We start from the raw sequence: 20399 nt of genomic DNA on the forward strand, positions 1-20399 counted from the left end.
AATAATTAATAACATGTCCATTTTAACGAAGCCAGGGTCAAGCGTGTATAAATTTATGAAACCATAATATATTTTTATTGCAAACAAATTGTCTCATATTTAGAAAAAATATCTGTTTACACATTATTATATAAAAATATCTAATAAATAAACTATCAATTTAACATTATACATATAAATATTAAATACATACTGTATATAAATGTTTAATATCCTAAGTTTGTAGTTCCAATTGCAAGTTTTAAAAGTATTTCTCAGTGAAATTGTTTTAAACAGATACTTGTAAACCAGATATTTTAAAATATTGAGTACTAAGATATTTATTAAGCTTTGAATTTTGATTTGACCAACAAAAACAGAGATTTTTTAAGACTTATTCTAAAGATCAGTCAATATTTCTTCAATAATAGTCTCCATGGAAGGCGCCCACTTCAGCTCATGTATCTTTGTCTTGAAACACTTGGCTATCTCCAGGGTTTTGTTGCAGTCGTCGTTATTGTTTGCGTGTGTGTTCTCACATTCGTGGATCATTGTCACTATTTGTTTGGCCATTTCGTCGTCTGAAAGGATGAAACAAATTATCATTTGATGATTTTTTTTTTATTTAACATAATATGTAATTTGTTTCCAAGAGCTCTCATTAATAATTATCAATTATGTCCTTTTATTTCAACGTTATTCTATGATAATAATGAATATCAAGTATTTTACTGAATATTTTTGCGACAAATTTCAACGTTATCAATTTCAGCTCTACATTCGCTTTATAAAAATAAAATCGCCTTTTCCATAAATAATTAGATTTGTTTTACCTCAATATTTGTATATAGCTTTCCGCCGTCTGTGTGTGTGTATGCATAAGTAATCTTTAAAATTACCAGATTTTGATGGGGTTTTAAATAGATAAAGTGGTTATCGAGGTAGATATATAATTTCTTAAGTTTTAGACCAAGCGGGCTCAGCCGGGGGCGAAAAGCTAGATTATGTATATTTTGTTTTGTTTGTATGTGAAACATACCAGCACCATGGCTCATCGCAAACTCGTGTGTCTTGCCATGATGGAGCTTCATATCATCAGTGATCAGATCGTGTTTGGACGCCATGCACATGATGGCACAGCCCACGTCACGATTGATCAGCTCGTACTCCTCCTTCCAGTAGTTGATGAAGTCTTGCATGATGTGGTCGCCTAGGTTCAGCTATGACAAAAAAAATAAAATGATTGAGAGAAGAGAGTATTATTTTGATGTGAAAATATGACCAAATATTTTACAACTGCAAAATTACTGCGCTTGTAGGACGTTAACGTCCCTAAGGACGTTAAAGTTAACAAGTCATGTTCAATATTACTATAAAATAGTTTGAAAGAAATATTGAAAGATAAAAATAGTTTTCTCTATCTAATAGATTTAAACATAGCCCAGAAAATTAAAAAATGCATCAAGCACGTAATCTTTACACTAATAATTTTATTCAATGACAATTCTTTTCTTCTATTCTCTTTGAGATTCTTATAAACAAAATCTATGTATAAATTTAATACATGCATTTAATTTTGCCTTACCTCCTTCTTACATTCATCCAGAGCTTTCGCGAAGCCCGTTGTCAATTTCTTCATTATCTCCTGCGAAGAACGAACTTCTAAAATCTGTAAGCAAACCGCGCAAACCGCCAGCAGTCGCCATCTTGTCCTGGACGCCATTTTGGCGATCTGACGAGAAAATGTCTATCTAGATCCTTATAAACCTATTTTTTATTAGTGTTTTGTGAAGAGTGAATTGTTTTTATATTAAAGCGATTCCGTACATATACCTACAATGTTATTTTTACTGTTTATTCTCTATGACATTTTTAATGTTTGTAGGTTAAGCTATAAAATTTAGAACTTTATAAATTACTAGGTGCTACCTAGATAGATTCGAGAAAGCCTGGATACCCATATTAAACTTGCAATGCTTTTTTAAAGCTGTGTTCTTAAAAAATGAAACATTTTTCTGCAAATAAAATAAGGATTAACAATTAATTCCTTAACAATAAGTACACGTTTCAGTTATCAGTTATTCGCGAAAATTTCCCGTGTACGTGTAGGTAGGTATAGGTTCCTTACCTAGTCCACCATGCCTCTAAAGCCAAGCTATACTTATAAATTGCCATGTACTGACACTAATTGTTGAGAGGTGTCCGCTACATCCTCAGTAACCGATACATTAAACTGTAATTAACGATGATAAAACCAGAGGTATCATTGGATAGGGCATTGTATGATTTATCGTTATGATTATAATGGCTGGACACCCGCGTTGTTGCTTTGTGTGTAATTAAATTAACTAGGATTTCTATGAATTAAGTGGAGTCATGATGGAGACAATACTGGTGGTACTTATTGGGGTTTTAATTGCTTTTAAAAGAAGTCTAGTTGACTGTTTATAGTCTGAATGTAGACATGCAGGTTGCTGAGTTTAGTGACAAAATTAACCTACTTTGTGAAATACTTAAATGTCGTAGCATGGATAAATAGATAAAACTATAATCGAAACTTAAATTATACTATTACTATTTCGTTAATTTTAATTAATGAAATAAGAGCTAGTACTGAAACAAAGAGATATTTTTAAAATAATTGATTATACCGTATTGTACTTCATAATTACAGTTGTTTTATTATTCATAGAAAAATATATTTTTGCTGGATTGAAATAATTTTGATTTTGATAAATTTTTAAACCTGTATTTTTTTATTAACTGTACTTTAGCAGTAAGTAGCTAGGTATTATAGTCTGAAATAGGCTGGATAATTCGTAAGCAGCTGGAAGGTTTCCTACGCTTAAATAATTCCTAAACATCCCATGGCATATCCTTAAACAGATTTCAAGAAGCATTGAATTCACAATGACGCACCCACTGCGCATGTTAAACCTTGTTTGTTTGTATTTATTTTGCATTTAAAGTAAACAAAATATTCTTAGAAAAAGCGTGCGCATCTCATTGATTGTAGCTCTATTATTCACCCGTTTTGGGTATTTACCAGAATAATTAGACAGATTGACAAAAAAAAAAGAGCGTTTGTGCCGAGCACACGTGTCAGAAGTGAAACTTCTTTGGCAAGATTCAAAGATACCAAAATCTTCGCCTTACACGTGACGGTATTGCCATGACGAAATTAAACTATCAACGCGCCTGAAGAAGTTTCACTTCAAAAATACTTGTTTTTTGTTGCACTTTTTTGTTATGAAATATAAATAGGCGCTTCAGAACTCTAAATTGTTGAAACTTGACGAAGAAACTTGATTTAAAAATAGTCTTTGATTATGCATCATTTGTTAAACATATTGCATAGATATTGTCAGATGAAATTATGGACGAAAATGAAGAAAATCGCTTTCATGTCGTAGCCTACTTGGCTAAGTAAGTCTATATTATAAATAAAACAGTGAGTAGAACTTCAAGCAATATATTTATATGGTCATTTGTTGCATTAGCCAAGCCTGGCCAATGACTTGGATCAATAAATAATTCAATATTCAAATTAACTTCAAACCTTATCTCTGGGAAGATTTTAGTACTTCGCAATCCTTATGTTTTGCGATAGGTTTTATTGACAACTAACTTCAATTAGGTATTTTAATGATTAGGATCTCGCCACGGTTTTGTTCTTTTGAATTAGTGTCAATGTAAAACCATATTGCCTAATTTTAGGCCCATTCTATTTAGTCGATTTGCTTACGTTTAACCATTATTTAGATTTCTTATTTCTATGTGTTTAACATATTACAAGATTGTAAAGTCAACTCCTCTCTATAGAGTATAGACACTGCGTTAAATTTTTGGATATGTAGCAGAAACGTAAGTTAACGTTAACGTAAGGTAACATAAGTTATTGACTTTTAAAGAGCAAGATACTATGTAAGTTTAGACATTTTGAAAAAGGATTAGAAACACTTTCAATTTTAGTTGTGATTTTAGATTTAACATATGAAAGGAAAGCTTCTAAAAGTTTGCGTTTACGTGTTAAAAGTCTTTCAAACAGCTGATGAACTAGTAGGCAGATGAATAAACCATTTATAAACATGAATATACCGCAAACAAAGAAAACAAAGGGCTCTGTCACGTATAATTGCGTGTATCGGAGTGACACGAGTGAGTGTCGAGCCACATTAAGTTAAATACCACTGTTTGTGCCCCGCGGGTTTGTGCGGCTCCGTTGTTGGATGCGATACGAGTTTAATGCCTTTCTTTGTGCGGTAGAGTAGTTAATATTACTTGAAGTGTTCGGTACAGGTGACATGGATATCTTTATATATTACGAGTCGAGTTGTGCTAGCGAAAATATATTATAACAGAAAAGGAAAGGAAATATAATAGAAAGTTAATTTCTTGATGATTTTATCAATTTATGCATCACATATGTTTTAAAAATTTAAAAGCGTGAAATAAAATAGCTTTATGTTCTTGGAGTATGTATTTTATGACTTATTTAGTTTTCCCAAATAGTAAATATGCGTAGATGTAGAGGATGCTGTCTAAAACCGTGTCAGTTTAAAAAAAATCCGTAAATCTACCATACAAGACACGACATACACAGGTAGACTAAAACTGATGTTATCCAAACAATAAACAAACAACTAAAACTACATAATCGAATCATTACCATTACCAGAATGAAACGAGATTCCCGTACACAAATGGAAACAGTCCACAATTAAATATATGCGCACAAAAGCTGCATGGAGCAGAGATTAGTCTTCATTACCATGAGAGCTCATATATCTGCGCAAATCTGCTCCTGGCTTATCGCGGCCATAATAACTTAGACGTATACTTGCCAGAGGTTTTAATTAACCCTGCCGTATTCAAATACGTCTTAATAAAGGTAAGTGCTATTCGCAATATAATAGTTAACCTTTATAACTAGCCGCTTGTCTCTGTTCTGACCGGGGTTTATAAATAAAATTTAGTATATTTTGTAACTCGGTTAGATCTATGGGGGACATAATTATTATTATCTGTTGGGTAGCTTTCTGTTAATTCGTGACTAATAAAAATCAAATTCTACATTAGTCTATACTAACATTTTGCCCGCGGGTTCACCCGCTTTGTCTAAAACTTAAAAAATTATCTTATTCAGAACTCTATCTGCAAAAAAAGCAAATACCTAAAAATCAGATATAAACATACTTAGGGATGGCCAGATTGCAACAGGGACTTTGTTATAATATACTATGTAGTGATATTATAAAATAGCACAGCTACATTATTACATATGAACAGAGTCGCTTTCTCGACTCTATAGTTGAGCTCACTCAACTAACTACAATTATGCATGTTATAATAATGTAATCAATAATATCATTGTCTACTCGTTTTACAATGCAGATTATTTTGAATTCATAGATAATCGTCATACTACACTCGAATGGAAATGAAAGTTGATGAAATAACGTTTCGATTATTATTGGCCAATTATATTTTATTTATATTGTTAACAATTATATTTTATATAAACTATATATATGTATTTTAACACCTTGAGCTAGAAAAATCCTACTTATTTTTATTTTAGTACATATTTAGTATTTACATCGAGTTCAATATCAATATTAATCCAAACTGTTACTACTTGCAATATATTTTAAGTGTATAAAATATACTTTTTTCACAGAACTTCCCTCATGTCTAGTTTAAAGCACGTAATAAATCACAGGGTAGTGGGTTTGATCCTGGCGGGTGACATCTGGCATTTTGCCAGCGGGAATGTACGAGCATCACACATATTATATTGAAATAAATAAGAGTAAAAATTGCAATTCTAGACATATTATATTAAATCAGGTTATATATTTTGGAAGCGATTCTTATACGGGCAATAGAAAATTTACCATGTTATCTTTTGTAGAATTAATTGTCAAGTTTATGTTGGTTCATATAATTAACAATCATATTTTCTGTTCCAGGTAAATAATTATTCAACATTGAGCATCATCTCATCTCTACAAATACAAGCTGTGGGTATTGTATATATCAATTATATATGGACGACAATTATTATTGTCATTTTGAACCTTTTCAATTATTTCTATTATTTTAGAAGACTGTCATTTTTTATAAACTTGTTTGATAATATGCTTTAAATTTATATAATTACTAGCCGCTCCGCGCGGTTTCACCCCCGTGGCTCCTCTCCTGTTGGTCGTAGCGTGATGGTAATAAATGAGCTATCTAACACCGAAAGAATTTTTCAAATCGGACCAGTAGTTCCCGAGATTAGCGCGTTCAAACAAACAAACAAACAAACTCTTCAGCTTTACAATATTAGTATAGATGACATTTTCTTTATGTTTAATTTAACTGTTACTTTTTAAGTTGAGTTTAATATACCAGCAAATATTTTATGATGTTTCACATACTTATTGTTTAAAAGTTTTCCTCACATTTCTACATTTATATTTGAAACAAACATTCCTTCAACCAAACAATATCCAATCGATCCCTACCCACCTGCACCAGCCTGGTCACATAATAAGCCCGGGTTAATCCCACCCGGCGACAGCTGTGTTACAAATCCTATCGCTCTAAATGATCGTTCATGATTTGTCTCACTGGCCCTTAAGACGGTCGGGTGAAGGGCTAAGAAGGACGAGAAGGCTATTTAATCTGTGCTTAAATTGAAGAATTTGTTTGGTTTAACGAGATTAACTGAGTTTACAATTTATAGAGAAAATAAGCTATCTAACAGAGTAGAGATCACCGAAAAATATAAGTAAAAAGGTTTGGATAATAATTTTCGAAAGCAAATTAAGAGCAATCTCTTTTTTTATAAAATTCTTTGGAAATTACAAATTCCTTGAAATGCATAAAAATATGAACGCTATTAACAAACATTTTCATACATTTTCTTGTGGTCAAAATACTGATAAACAACGTCAAATTGAAACGACTAGAATCTTATCTTAATCTTAATCTTAATACTATTATAAAGGCGAAAGTTTGTAAGGATGTATGGATGTATGGATGTTTGTTACTCTTTCACGCAAAAACTACTGAACCGATTACAATGATTTTTAGCACACATATAGAGGGTAACTTGGATTAACACATAGGATAGGTTTTATCCCGGAAATCCCACGGGAACGGGAACTATGCGGGTTTATCTTTGAAAATGCGGGCGAAGCTGCGGGCGGAAAGCTAGTTGTACAATAAACTATGGTCACTACTTGAATCTCAGTAAGCCTTTAACGGACGCTCTATATGTACTTAACTCTACAGCAAGGCTTACATCGTCTACCCAATTGTCTTAAGGCGAAGCTTATCAGCCGGACGATCTTATCCGGGATTTGCCGGGCACCGATAATACTATACTTCTTCCGGGTAACGATTTGACCGGTCCAACTTATAGCCAAATAGCAGATTTTTTATACGAATAGGGTCTTTAAATTGTAGAAAAGATTTGCCGCTTATGTTTGTTATAGCAAGGATTGGTAACTTTGAAGGCTTATATTGATTTATTCGTGTGTTTTGCAGAGTGAAATAAAAGTTTTTGTCAATATTTGAAAATTATATGTAGTTATGTGTGACAATTTTTTAGAATAAAATCGTAATTGTCTTATATTAATAAGCGATATTCTTATATAACGTATTCACGTCAATATAAGAAGGTTGCAATTATTAATTAGCCGGATTAGTCAGTAATTAATATAATTATTAAAATCAATTTTTACGTAGGTTATACTTAGGTTATATAAATAGGTATTTCATGTTATAAATATATACAAAATAGATATTAAAAAGGATCAAACAATACCTATTGTAAACAATGACAAACCTTTTTAATTCTAATTCGTATTATAGAGCCTAAATTATCCAATAATAGTATTTAAAATAACATTATAACATTATTGATACAATTTACAGTTATTTAAATCAATAAAGTCAATTAAATTCCCACCAATGCGTCTGGTTCGGATTTGGCGACCGTCGCCCGTTTGGCCCGTCTCCAACCCAACTGAATAATGTTCTTTTATTGTGCATAATCGCATCATAAATGGTCACTGGTTCTGGGTGTACGGATATACAGATAAAATTTTATTGTTAATCCAGGACTGGATTGGGTAACGTACTTTTTTTTGGCAATGATAAGAAATATACATATTATCATGTTGATAAATTTAAAGGCTCTGTTTTATAAAATATTTTTTTTTTATTGACGATAGGGAAGAGCTTGACCACAATCTCGCCTGATGTTGAGCTGAGATGTGGTCTAAGATGGTACACGCTTCCCTAGAAGGTACCTGTTCACTCTACGCTTGAAGACCCCCATATTGTACTCGTCGGGGAACACAGATTCAGGAAGCATGTTCCAGTCCCTTGCGGTTCGGATAAAGAATGTGGAATCGAACCGCTTAGTCCGGGTACATGGAACGTCCACCATATGGCGATGTCTAGAATCAGTGTGCCTCGACGATCGATGGAAGAACGGGGATGGCAGAACAAGAAAATATACTATTACTATTTAAAAATATATTTTGTTACTATGCGATCCAAACAAGAAGAGGAATGTCAATGACCTCCATAATATCTCATTTGTGCATCAAATATCATGAAAAAATACTATGTACTAAAACAAGGAGAAAGAAAAAGTTAATTAATGTACAATACATTAATTTCATAACTGAAAAGCGATAAACTAGTTAGGGCTGATAAGCGTAGATTTATTGTGCCGTTACAGCAATTATCGGTTGCCAGCCCTGTGAAATATAGCTTGGCGCAGCCCTACATTAATCACTTTACGCTGCATTAAAACTTATGTAATATCCTGTTAATTAAGAAATAATAATATATAAGTAATACGAATATAACAATAAATAAAGTTTAAAATGTTATCAGACTTACTTTGAGTCTCACATAAGAAACAATATTATTTTTTTTTAGATTTACATACTTCGGGTAGTTATCCTTTCTAATTACCATATATTTCATAGTATTTATTATATTCAGTATTCACTGTTTCAGAACTAAAAAAATATCACGACTTATTTGAGCGTTTTCAAAAAAAACTGTACCATGCCTGAATTTATGGATAAATTTTAAATGTTGCATTTTTAATGAAATTTTGATTTAGAAATTTTAAATATACATCATAGTAAGTGAAATTGTATTTAATTGCTTGCAGATTAATTTGTTTTACGAGAAATCATCAAAATAAATTGGGACTGTGAAAAAAAGTGTCAGTTTTGCGACAGTCATTAATGCTCATGTAACTATTAACTACGAAGAAAGACGCAAAATATTTTGATTGTGTTACGAAGATTATAACATACATTATTTAAAAAATAGAAAATTGAAGTCGACAAATTAATAAAATTCCTATTAAACGAGCTTTAAGTTCTGTTTTGCCACAGCTGATGCCAAAGTAGCCGTTACTTTTACGATACTTAATACATTTCGATTAAAATCGGCAAAGTGGTTATTTTATTTCGGAACAGTAAAACCATTTTAAATATTGAAATCAAATTATTTGTGTCTCGTATAATAAAAAAATGTAAAAACTAAAATTTTTCTTGTCGCAAAACGGGGGACTGTCGCAAAACCGATAGACCATTTTTCATAAGGCTAGGTTTATATTGAATCCAATTAACATGGTTAAAATAAAACCGAGAATACGTTTACAAAACTTTTATTTAAGTCTCATAAAAAAAATACACCAACACATAGTTTGACACAGTATCAATTTTAGGGTAAAACTCAGAGTTACACTACCTACACCTTTTAACTTTCCATACATGTATCACATATTATGTATTCAGGGTATACCTGCTGACCAACGCATTCATTGCAATACCATTTTTTGCAAATTATACATGTCCTTTTTGGTCCCGAGATCAGTGAAACCTAAAAATATGAAAAAATTATAAAAATTATGAAGAATATTACAATGACAATCTAGACTTGGCTTTATGCTGCAGTTTTGCGACTTTTCTTGTCAGCCTATAGGTCACGAAGCAAAATGTTGCAAAACTGACGTGACGTTTTCTTTTCAGTTTTTAGTCAAAATTATATTCTGACGAAAAAATGTGCCTACACTGATTATCAAATGTAAATAACGGTTAATGAATATATTGCTCATCTTCTGAAAGTATTTAAACGATGTTTACTTCCCTGTATCAAGTAATAATATGTCTCAAACCAGACAGTAGAAATTGCAACGGCCGTTGCACTCACAAAACACTTCTGTTTTACTCGAACTATATTTGAAAATAAGCTTTTTTAAATTAGCGGACGGTGAAAGTAAACGATAATTTTGCCATTTATAAAATTCAAATAGTAATCTAAAATTTGTAAGTGGCATTATTAGCCGTGATAAACCCGACATGTCCGGTCGGTACCACTTTTTAAGATATTTTTGGAAATCAAATTGCTTTTAAACGATTATAAGGCCTTAATTATGAACTACATGCGACGATTCGCAAATAAATGTACTTTTAGATGACACTAAAACTTATGGTACCTTGGTATAAAAGTTTTTAGAATCGCTTCTCTAACATCGAAGAACTTGGATGGGGACACGCCAAAAACTGACACTTTAGTTTTAAAAATGATTATTTAAAAAATAGTACGCAATGTTTCCGTGAATTAATTGTTTGCATTTATCAAATTATGATGTATTAAATACTTTTCAAGCATTATATAATTAGCCATCATATAAATTTTACTTGTTATTCGACTTGAAACACAGGGGACAGGCCGAAAGTGAGGGGTACACTTTTTTTTGAAAACGCTCATTTACAAACGAGTGAAAGGACAGCAGCGACATCTATGTAGCATACATTGAAACAACGTGAATTGATCAATGATCAGTCTATACATGTCTTGTTTCCACAAACTTGCTATAGATGGCTCTGATGTTATAAAGAAGACATTTTATTGTATTATGTATATGAGCGTTTTCAAAAAAAAGTGTACCATGCCTGAATTTATGGATAAATTTTAAATGTTGCATTTTTAATGAAATTTTGATTTAGAAATTTTAAATATACATCATAGTAAGTGAAATTGTATTTAATTGCTTGCAGATTAATTTGTTTTACGAGAAATCATCAAAATAAATTGGGACTGTGAAAAAAAGTGTCAGTTTTGCGACAGTCATTAATGCTCATGTAACTATTAACTACGAAGAAAGACGCAAAATATTTTGATTGTGTTACGAAGATTATAACATACATTATTTAAAAAATAGAAAATTGAAGTCGACAAATTAATAAAATTCCTATTAAACGAGCTTTAAGTTCTGTTTTGCCACAGCTGATGCCAGAGTAGCCGTTACTTTTACGATACTTAATACATTTCGATTAAAATCGGCAAAGTGGTTATTTTATTTCGGAACAGTAAAACCATTTTAAATATTGAAATCAAATTATTTGTGTCTCGTATAATAAAAAAATGTAAAAACTAAAATTTTTCTTGTCGCAAAACGGGGGACTGTCGCAAAACCGAGAGACCATTTTTCATAAGGCTAGGTTTATATTGAATCCAATTAACATGGTTAAAATAAAACCGAGAATACGTTTACAAAAATTTTATTTAAGTCTCATAAAAAAAATACACCAACACATAGTTTGACACAGTATCAATTTTAGGGTAAAACTCAGAGTTACACTACCTACACCTTTTAACTTTCCATACATGTATCACATATTATGTATTCAGGGTATACCTGCTGACCAACGCATTCATTGCAATACCATTTTTTGCAAATTATACATGTCCTTTTTGGTCCCGAGATCAGTGAAACCTAAAAATATGAAAAAATTATAAAAATTATGAAGAATATTACAATGACAATCTAGACTTGGCTTTATGCTGCAGTTTTGCGACTTTTCTTGTCAGCCTATAGGTCACGAAGCAAAATGTTGCAAAACTGACGTGACGTTTTCTTTTCAGTTTTTAGTCAAAATTATATTCTGACGAAAAAATGTGCCTACACTGATTATCAAATGTAAATAACGGTTAATGAATATATTGCTCATCTTCTGAAAGTATTTAAACGATGTTTACTTCCCTGTATCAAGTAATAATATGTCTCAAACCAGACAGTAGAAATTGCAACGGCCGTTGCACTCACAAAACACTTCTGTTTTACTCGAACTGTATTTGAAAATAAGCTTTTTTAAATTAGCGGACGGTGAAAGTAAACGATAATTTTGCCATTTATAAAATTCAAATAGTAATCTAAAATTTGTAAGTGGCATTATTAGCCGTGATAAACCCGACATGTCCGGTCGGTACCACTTTTTAAGATATTTTTGGAAATCAAATTGCTTTTAAACGATTATAAGGCCTTAATTATGAACTACATGCGACGATTCGCAAATAAATGTACTTTTAGATGACACTAAAACTTATGGTACCTTGGTATAAAACTTTTTAGAATCGCTTCTCTAACATCGAAGAACTTGGATGGGGACACGCCAAAAACTGACACTTTTGTTTTAAAAATGATTATTTAAAAAATAGTACGCAATGTTTCCGTGAATTAATTGTTTGCATTTATCAAATTATGATGTATTTAATACTTTTCAAGCATTATATAATTAGCCATCATATAAATTTTACTTGTTATTCGACTTGAAACACAGGGGACAGGCCGAAAGTGAGGGGTACACTTTTTTTTGAAAACGCTCATATTCCTAGAAAGTCACATACTCATGAAATAATCATTGTATATTCTTTTAGCGACAGGAAGCTTCATTATTACTGAAAGTAATTATTATTAATCATACATTTTTCCAATTGTTTATGCATAGGCTCACTATAGGTACCAAGTCTTTTTGCTTTCAATTAGGTAGTATTAAATTTTAAAGTTTGAATCGTGTCCAGGTTTACATCGAATATTATTCACATAAAGACCTTTCAGTTCAATCTACCATGTATTTGAGTACCTCAACAACCAGTATGCAGTATGCTAGCCATAAACAATGTTTTCCACATACAAATTACAATATCTCATGTATTTGAACATCTTAATAACCACTAGGTACACATATACATAAACAAGGTTTTCCACAATAACTACCAAAATGGAAGCCCCCAACAAACTGCAAAGCGTTATAAACAACTGGCCACTGGTCAGAGCAATTTCCTCTACACTATCTTATACCGAGATCTCGGCTGGATGCTGTATTTATGACGATTTTACGGAAATCCCTCTGCTTTGATAGTGGTTAGAGGTATCGTATTTCCTATTGTTCGTTTAGTTGGAATTCTGGTAGTTGCCGAGATTGTGGTAATAAATCATTTAGGTACCTAAGTTCAAAAGTAAGGTTCAAAGATTATTAGAACTTTCTACACACCCAGAAAGTGGGTAGAATGTATTAGCGCGTTAACATTGTAATAACAACTTTTTTGTAACTACATTCTTGTAAATAAATGAAATTTTAATTTGAATATAGTAGCATTTTATTGAATTGGCTGTAATATAGAATAAAATTGAAATCTTGTCTCACTATCAGGCTTCAGAAGTTAAACGTAAGCACTGATTTAGAAAAAAAATGGAATGGTTTCGTACGGGGCACACCCAGTCAATATACTGAAGATACAAATATAACAACCGAATTATTTACATTACCTAATACTAGCTGTGATTAATACTAGCTATATCCTATTGCGTGATACACATAGTTCCGAGAGAGCTACATCAATTATATAAGAGGTACAGAGCTTCCTGCCTACATCCTGTGCTCAGTCAAGCATGCCCTGTACTGGGATAGTCGGTTTTCATTTTCAGTTCAATTTTGTTTTAATGTGGGATTAGACTGGAAAAATGTTATTAAGGTACGCGGATTTTAAGTTATGTAGGGTTAATTTTAAATCATTGTTTGAGAAATAGGTCAATTTATTAAATGTTTACAGTTTATTTGTAAAAAAGTGGTAGAGTCGTTTACTATGTTTAAGAAATAGGTCAAGTTAAGTGTAGTAATGTTGCTCTGTGTTTCGTGTAAATATGTTATGTTTATTGGAGCGTGTGATATTATGCATTATGAAGTAACCTTGTGGATTATTAAATAATAAGTGAATAGTTAGACATTAGTTTCCGCAAATAATTTCCAAATGAAAAGTTACTTTACTTGGTAATGTGGGACGAAAGTGAAGTACGTAGAGTTGTACTAGTTATTCGTTAATCAGTTATTTTGAAAATTTTACAGAGATCTCAAATAAATATCAAGCTTATAATACTATCTTAGTAGAGATTTCAAGTTTTCAGTTTCAATAATAATAGATAAGATTTATAAAAAAAATCCATTACACATATTTTAACTCTGATCAATAACAAGTTTACAATATGTAGTAACAGAACCAAATTTTCTCTAGTTGGTACATAATCTTGACGTGTCTCTGGTCGGCGCAAGCGGACCTCTTCAGCAAGGCCACCAGGAGTAAAGCAGAGGAGAAGGACATAAGGAACAGCGTGTTCGACTTCATCATTGTTGGAGGTGGGACCGCGGGGTGTGTCCTCGCTAATAGACTATCTTCTATTAGTGATTGGAAGGTAATTGAAATATAGTCTGACAAACAATTTACGGATTTAAAAGGGTAGAAATTTGCGAGTGAATAAGTAATAAACAACGTGATCAAATCTTGATAGCTACCAAAAAATTTTCCTTGCACATACATTTTTTGGGTTAACTTTAAATCCAAGTTCTCATGATCTGCTACTAAATTAAATATTAAAAAGCACCCTTAATAAACTATATGTTTTAGGTTTTAGTTTTAGAGGCGGGAGAAGAAGAAAATATAGACTATGACATACCCGGAGTACCCACAAATGACTTCCGACCAATATTATGGAACTATAGAACAGAAAGAAATGGTTTTTCTTGCTTATCCCGACCTGGGGGAAGCTGTGAAGTGAAAACTGGTAAAGTTCTCGGTGGTTCCAGTGTTACCAATGATATGAAGTACACTAGAGGTTCCAAAAAAGACTACGATGCATGGCATATGAATGGAGAAATAGGTTCTTTGGAATGGAAGTTTGATAATTTGCTAGAACATTTCAAAAATTCTGAGGATAATGGTAAGTTGCTAGAATAATACTTTGTCTATATCTTTAACAAGCTTATGAACCGATATTTGTGGAAGGATAAAGAGCGGATACTTAATATTCTATTTTAATTTCAGGTGACTACGATGTTTTAATGAACTCCCACTATCATTCTCGAGGAGGTGAAATGCACGTTCAAAAATTCAAATACGCAGATCGTTATATAGAAATATTCTTAGCAGCATTTGCTGAAATGGGTCTTCGCTCTGTAGACATAAACACAAACGTTCCAGAGGCTGTAGTTAACAATCAATTCACTATATCAAATAACACAAGACTAAGTACCAACAGCGCTTTTCTAAAACCCGTGAGGCATAGAAAGAATTTAGTTATCAAAACAGGTGTAACTGTTACTAAAATAATCATTGATCCACAAGAGAAAATGACCGAGGGCGTTATGTATACAGTAGACAAAGGAAAAGAACAACCAGCGTATGCTAAAAGAGAAGTTATATTGACTGGAGGAGCTATCAATAACGTTAGATTGTTACATTTGTCAGGTATAGGACCTAAAGCGGAATTAGCTAAACACAACATAACGACGTTATTAGATTTACCTGTTGGTTTGAACTATCAAGATCAAGTGACAACTGGAGGATTAGCATTCACATTAGGTGAAGTACCAGCAGTGAGCGAATCTCAAGTCATCGACGATTTTAAAACATGGTTTGAAAGCCGCAACGGTCCTCTAGCCTCTCGTGGAATAAATCAAGTATCCGCTTTCATTCAATTGTATGAAAACAAAGTAGCACCTGATGTGGAATTGAATTTGATGGGTAATTATTTGCGTAGCGATAAGTTTATGCTTACAAATATCAGTATCCACACTGCGGAAGAAATTAACATGCCCCTGCCATATTACAATTTAGTTCTAGTAAATCCAGTATTATTGAAACCTAAGAGTGTTGGGAAAGTCACATTGAACAAAAGAAATCCAAAGTTCGGACGCCCTGTTATACAAGCGAATTTACTAAAAGAGTCAGACGATTTAGATGCTCTCGTTGATAGTATAGACATTGCTCTACAGGTATTGAATACGAGAGAAATAAAGAAAAGTGAGATTAAACTAGCGCCTATTGATTTGTTTCCTTGTGATAGACTAAAGAATAGAGAACAATGGAATTGTATAGCAAGACATTATACGAAAGCAATGAGCAATCCAATTGGTACATGTCGAATGGGTTATAACAGTACTAATTCAGTAGTTTCTTTTAACCTGAGAGTTCATGGTTTAGAAAGATTACGAATTATGGATGCATCTGTAATGCCCTCTCATGTTCGAGGAAATATCTACGCTCCTACTATTATGATTGCAGAGAAAGGAGCTAAATTAATACTTCGAGACTGGCAGGAAAATAAAGGAAGCTATTACAGCAAACGGTGACCACAATGAACTACAAATGTAAATAAGGACTTAGTGTAAAACTGTAAATAAAATTCAATTTAATACCAAATACTTTTTATTATATCACTTGCTTTTTCAGCTATCATTATGACTGGAGCTGCAGTAGAACCTCTAGTTATTTTAGGCATGATTGACGCATCTACTACTCGCAGATTAGTTACTCCATACACTAATAAATTATTATCAACAACGGATTCTGGATCTTTAGGAGGTCCCATTTTACACGTTCCTGCATAATTATGAAGTGGTGCAGAAAAATGTCTTATTATACAAAGCCAAAATTGTTCTGAAACACGTTCATGTTCCCTGCATTCATTATTTAAAATTGGTTTCGGATCAAATTCGTATTCAGCTGTTTTAAATACTTCTGTATCAAATAGCTTTACTATTTCTTGTATTCCTTCTAACAGTTTCTTTTCATCCTTGGGATTCTTGAGAAAATTCGGATAAATTAATGGAGATCCAAAGACAGGATCCGTTGCATTTAACACAACTTGTCCTCGACTTTTAGGCGTCAATAAAGTTATGCACATATCCATTTTGTCATAGTACATGTTAGAATCATGACCACGAAACTTAAATTCAATATCAGGTGTACCAAGGACTTCAGAAATAGAAGATTCTAGAAACGCAACTACTTGGTAGTTAGCTGATAACGGTCCAATACCTTTCGTATAGTATGTAGTAATATCCTTTAGTTTATCAGGAAAATTTATTTTAGTAGCAGTCCTAGCTAGCCTTATCACAGGTAAACAAACAGACAAATGATCTTGAAAATTACCTCCTACCGGTAAGTCATATAAAACATCTATATTTAAATACTCTAAATAATCTCTTGGGCCTATCCCTGATTGCATTAACAACTTGGGTGAATTAATCGCTCCAGCACTTAAAATAATTTCTTTTGACGCTCTTATACTTATTTTTGTACCATTTTTAATAAATTCTATACCTTTCGCTTTTAAACTATCACCTTTATACTCAAATGTAATCTTAGTAACTAATGCTTCTGTAATTATAACAATGTTTGAACGTAGTTTTCTTATTGGTTCAATAAAGGCTGTGTAGGTACTAACTCTTTCACCTAAATACGAGGTTGTCTGTATTCTCATGAACCCCAATTGATTTCTGCCGTTTATATCAGTGTAGTTATATCCCATTTCATTAAAGGCGCTTAGTAAAACGTCTACGTTATCGTCTACGTAGGGGTACCGGCCGACATCTAGCGGACCTTGAGTCGAATGGAAGAATTTGTTTTTCGATATGTCCTTGTCGTAATTCCCCTCGGAGTATTTGAAGTAAGGTAGCACTTGGCTAAAGCTCCACCCTTCATTCCCATTGAGTGCCCACTCGTCGTAATCAGCGGGGCTTCCCCTTATGTAGGCCATTTCGTTAATAGACGATGTTCCGCCAAGAACCTTGCCCTGCACGACTTCGCAGCCTTTATCTATGCGATTTTGACAAAACCTGCAAATTATACGAATGTAAATAAATAACTATTATAATAATAATTTAAAAATATAGATTATGAAAAAGGTTATAATATTATATTTTTTTTTTAATAAATAATTAATTTAACGAATTTCATTCAGTCATTGAAAATAACAACATAAAATAAATTACAAAAATATGGAGTTTCTTGGAAAATAATTCTAGCATTTGTAGGAATCTTACCCTTTTTTCGGCCTCATTGAATATTGCCAGTCAAGGGAGGAGCCTTTAAATTCGGTCGTGAGCGCTGGAATAAGGGTCATTTTAGGTTCTTCTGCGCCAGCTTCTATTAAAAGTATCTAAAATTTACATATGCGTGTATTATTAAAAAGTTAATAGCTAGTAAAAATATTTTTCTTATTACAGTGTAGCCTGAGTATAATAATTAAACATATTATTTACAAACATATTATTATTTACAAAAAAAACGGAGAGGAAATCAATTTAATATCAGTCTTAACAGTTAACACAAAGGTTAATAAAAATTATTATCAAGAGGAAATTATATTTTGGATTAATATTTAAAATAAGCTTAATGATATACCTAAATCTATTTAAGAAAATGAAAAATAATTAATTACCTTCCACTTCCTGTTCTCAGACAGTCGGCTAGCAACTACACAGCCAGCAGTACCTCCACCAATCACTATAAAATCAAATTCTACATCCCTTACATCAACATCTTCATTTCTGACCTCTTCTATATCTTTATATCTCACTTCTTTCAAATCAACTGTTACTTTACTCTCAGATTTCAGCTGCAGTTTGTTTTTACCAAAGTAATCTATTTCTGGGCCTATATGACCATACAGAGTATGCACTAGAGATATTAGGAGGATAGCTGTAGGAGCGCATTCGACTCTACCGTCGCATATTTTACAGAGGTCCTCAGTTATGTTTCCAACTGATGTCATTGCATTTTATTCATTTGCTCGTGTTACACTTACTGCATCGCATATAAATAGTTGCTTTGTGATTGCATGCTGGTGGTTTCACTTTCGTTTCTTTGGTTGCATTTATGCACTCATATTTCACTTTTAATCAGATACGATAGAGTAAAACTCCACTATACAATACATAATATTTGAACTTTACTAATATATTATTGTAGATATTTTAAATTTAAGGTCATCACAAAGTTCATAAATCCACTCTCAAACTACACTGTTACAAATAGTTTTTAAATATGGTACATCTGCTTTTTAAATTTTATTTCTTTTCACACTATTTATATACTTTAGACTATGCACAATGTAGGTACTCTTTACTAAACTTTTTTTAAATGACTAGATATTTAGATTAATCATTTTTAATAAAAAGACAGTATTCACGTCCGTTACTTAGTAGCAAATATGACGATGTTACAGAACTAAAAGCACACGAATGAATATTGTTTGTTTGTTTGTTTATGAGAACAATGTTGTTGTATTGTGATTCTTCCAAGAGTATTTGTTAGTGCGGATTCCAATGAATATGGTCGTCGACGTGATTTCTTTGAAATATATTGTTTAAATTACTTATTGCTCTTTTATAAAAAAAGAAATAATATGAACATGGATCAGAAAAAAATGGTGTACCTAATTGTTGTAATCAAACAAACATTTATTCATCCATTTATACTATTCATTATTTTCTTGACTATAAAGCCGAAGAGGTTTTTTGCCCGAACGTACTAATCACAATAATTACTGGACCGTTTTCCAAAAATTCTTTCTCCATTATATTATAATATTGTGTTTGTGATATATACCTACCACGTTATGTCACGTCACGTATACCATGTACCTACTACGTGTGAAGAAATAAAATCCTTTTCACAATAAATTTAAAGATCTAAAAACTAAAAAGTAAATTGTTCAGAAATAAAGCAATTATCATTAGTCACGGAATCATTTCGTCTGCCATTATATCTGCTAAATGCAGATAAATTATACGTTTGTCTAAATGTTTTGTGACTTGATACGAGTTCGTGAGAAAAGATTTAGAAATGATTATCTTTGAAAATTTAAAAATAATTTTGTCGTCTCATGGAAGCGCGATTATGGTTGAATTATTTTTTAAAGCTACCTACGTAAACTTGCTTTCCGTGTATTTTTTTGAATTGAAAACTTCTTTAGCGGCGATGGGTATAAAATCTTAAACTCGCGTTAGGACACGTGACCTGATCGAAAAAGCGTAAAGACGGATGGATATCTCATATCAAACATGCTCAACGTTAATAATCAAGTTTTCACTTCTGCCGGCACTCCCGGAGTGCAACCTGTCTTTTTTTTGTATTTTTTCGACATCACATTTTTAACACATAATTGATAAAATTATAAAAGAGCATTGGAATTAAGAAATTAATGTCTTAATGCCAAGGCATATAAAAAATACTGGGATATAATTTATGCACAGGCACCTATAAAACGT

At 32.2% G+C, this 20399-nt stretch overlaps 4 protein-coding genes across 6 annotated transcripts in view; 2 read left to right on the top strand and 2 right to left on the bottom strand.

Moving 5' to 3' along the window:
- LOC149901505 (uncharacterized) overlaps positions 1 to 20399 on the top strand; it is a 251564-nt gene that overhangs the window by 101110 nt on the left and 130055 nt on the right. The window lies entirely within an intron of this gene.
- On the bottom strand, positions 379 to 1702 carry LOC149901510 (general odorant-binding protein 1-like). The gene is made up of 3 exons (XM_090110573.1): positions 1565 to 1702; positions 1019 to 1199; positions 379 to 560 (listed from the first exon to the last, which is right to left on the bottom strand). Exons 1-3 carry the CDS (start codon positions 1700 to 1702, stop codon positions 379 to 381), a joined length of 501 nt encoding a protein of 166 aa, XP_089966699.1.
- LOC149901511 (glucose dehydrogenase [FAD, quinone]-like) lies at positions 13071 to 16499 on the top strand. Its single transcript, XM_090110750.1, has 4 exons — positions 13071 to 13118; positions 14345 to 14539; positions 14752 to 15064; positions 15169 to 16499. Exons 1-4 carry the CDS (start codon positions 13071 to 13073, stop codon positions 16473 to 16475), a joined length of 1863 nt encoding a protein of 620 aa, XP_089966876.1. The 3' UTR covers positions 16476 to 16499.
- LOC149901512 (glucose dehydrogenase [FAD, quinone]-like) lies at positions 16505 to 18901 on the bottom strand. The gene is made up of 3 exons (XM_090111090.1): positions 18569 to 18901; positions 18171 to 18286; positions 16505 to 17963 (listed from the first exon to the last, which is right to left on the bottom strand). Exons 1-3 carry the CDS (start codon positions 18899 to 18901, stop codon positions 16535 to 16537), a joined length of 1878 nt encoding a protein of 625 aa, XP_089967216.1. The 3' UTR covers positions 16505 to 16534.

Source organism: Colias eurytheme, chromosome 16 (assembly GCF_061535395.1).
Source record: "Colias eurytheme isolate Ceu_HAF_F1 chromosome 16, ilColEury1 Martin Lab GWU primary, whole genome shotgun sequence".
Classification (NCBI taxonomy): Eukaryota; Metazoa; Arthropoda; class Insecta; order Lepidoptera; family Pieridae; genus Colias; species Colias eurytheme.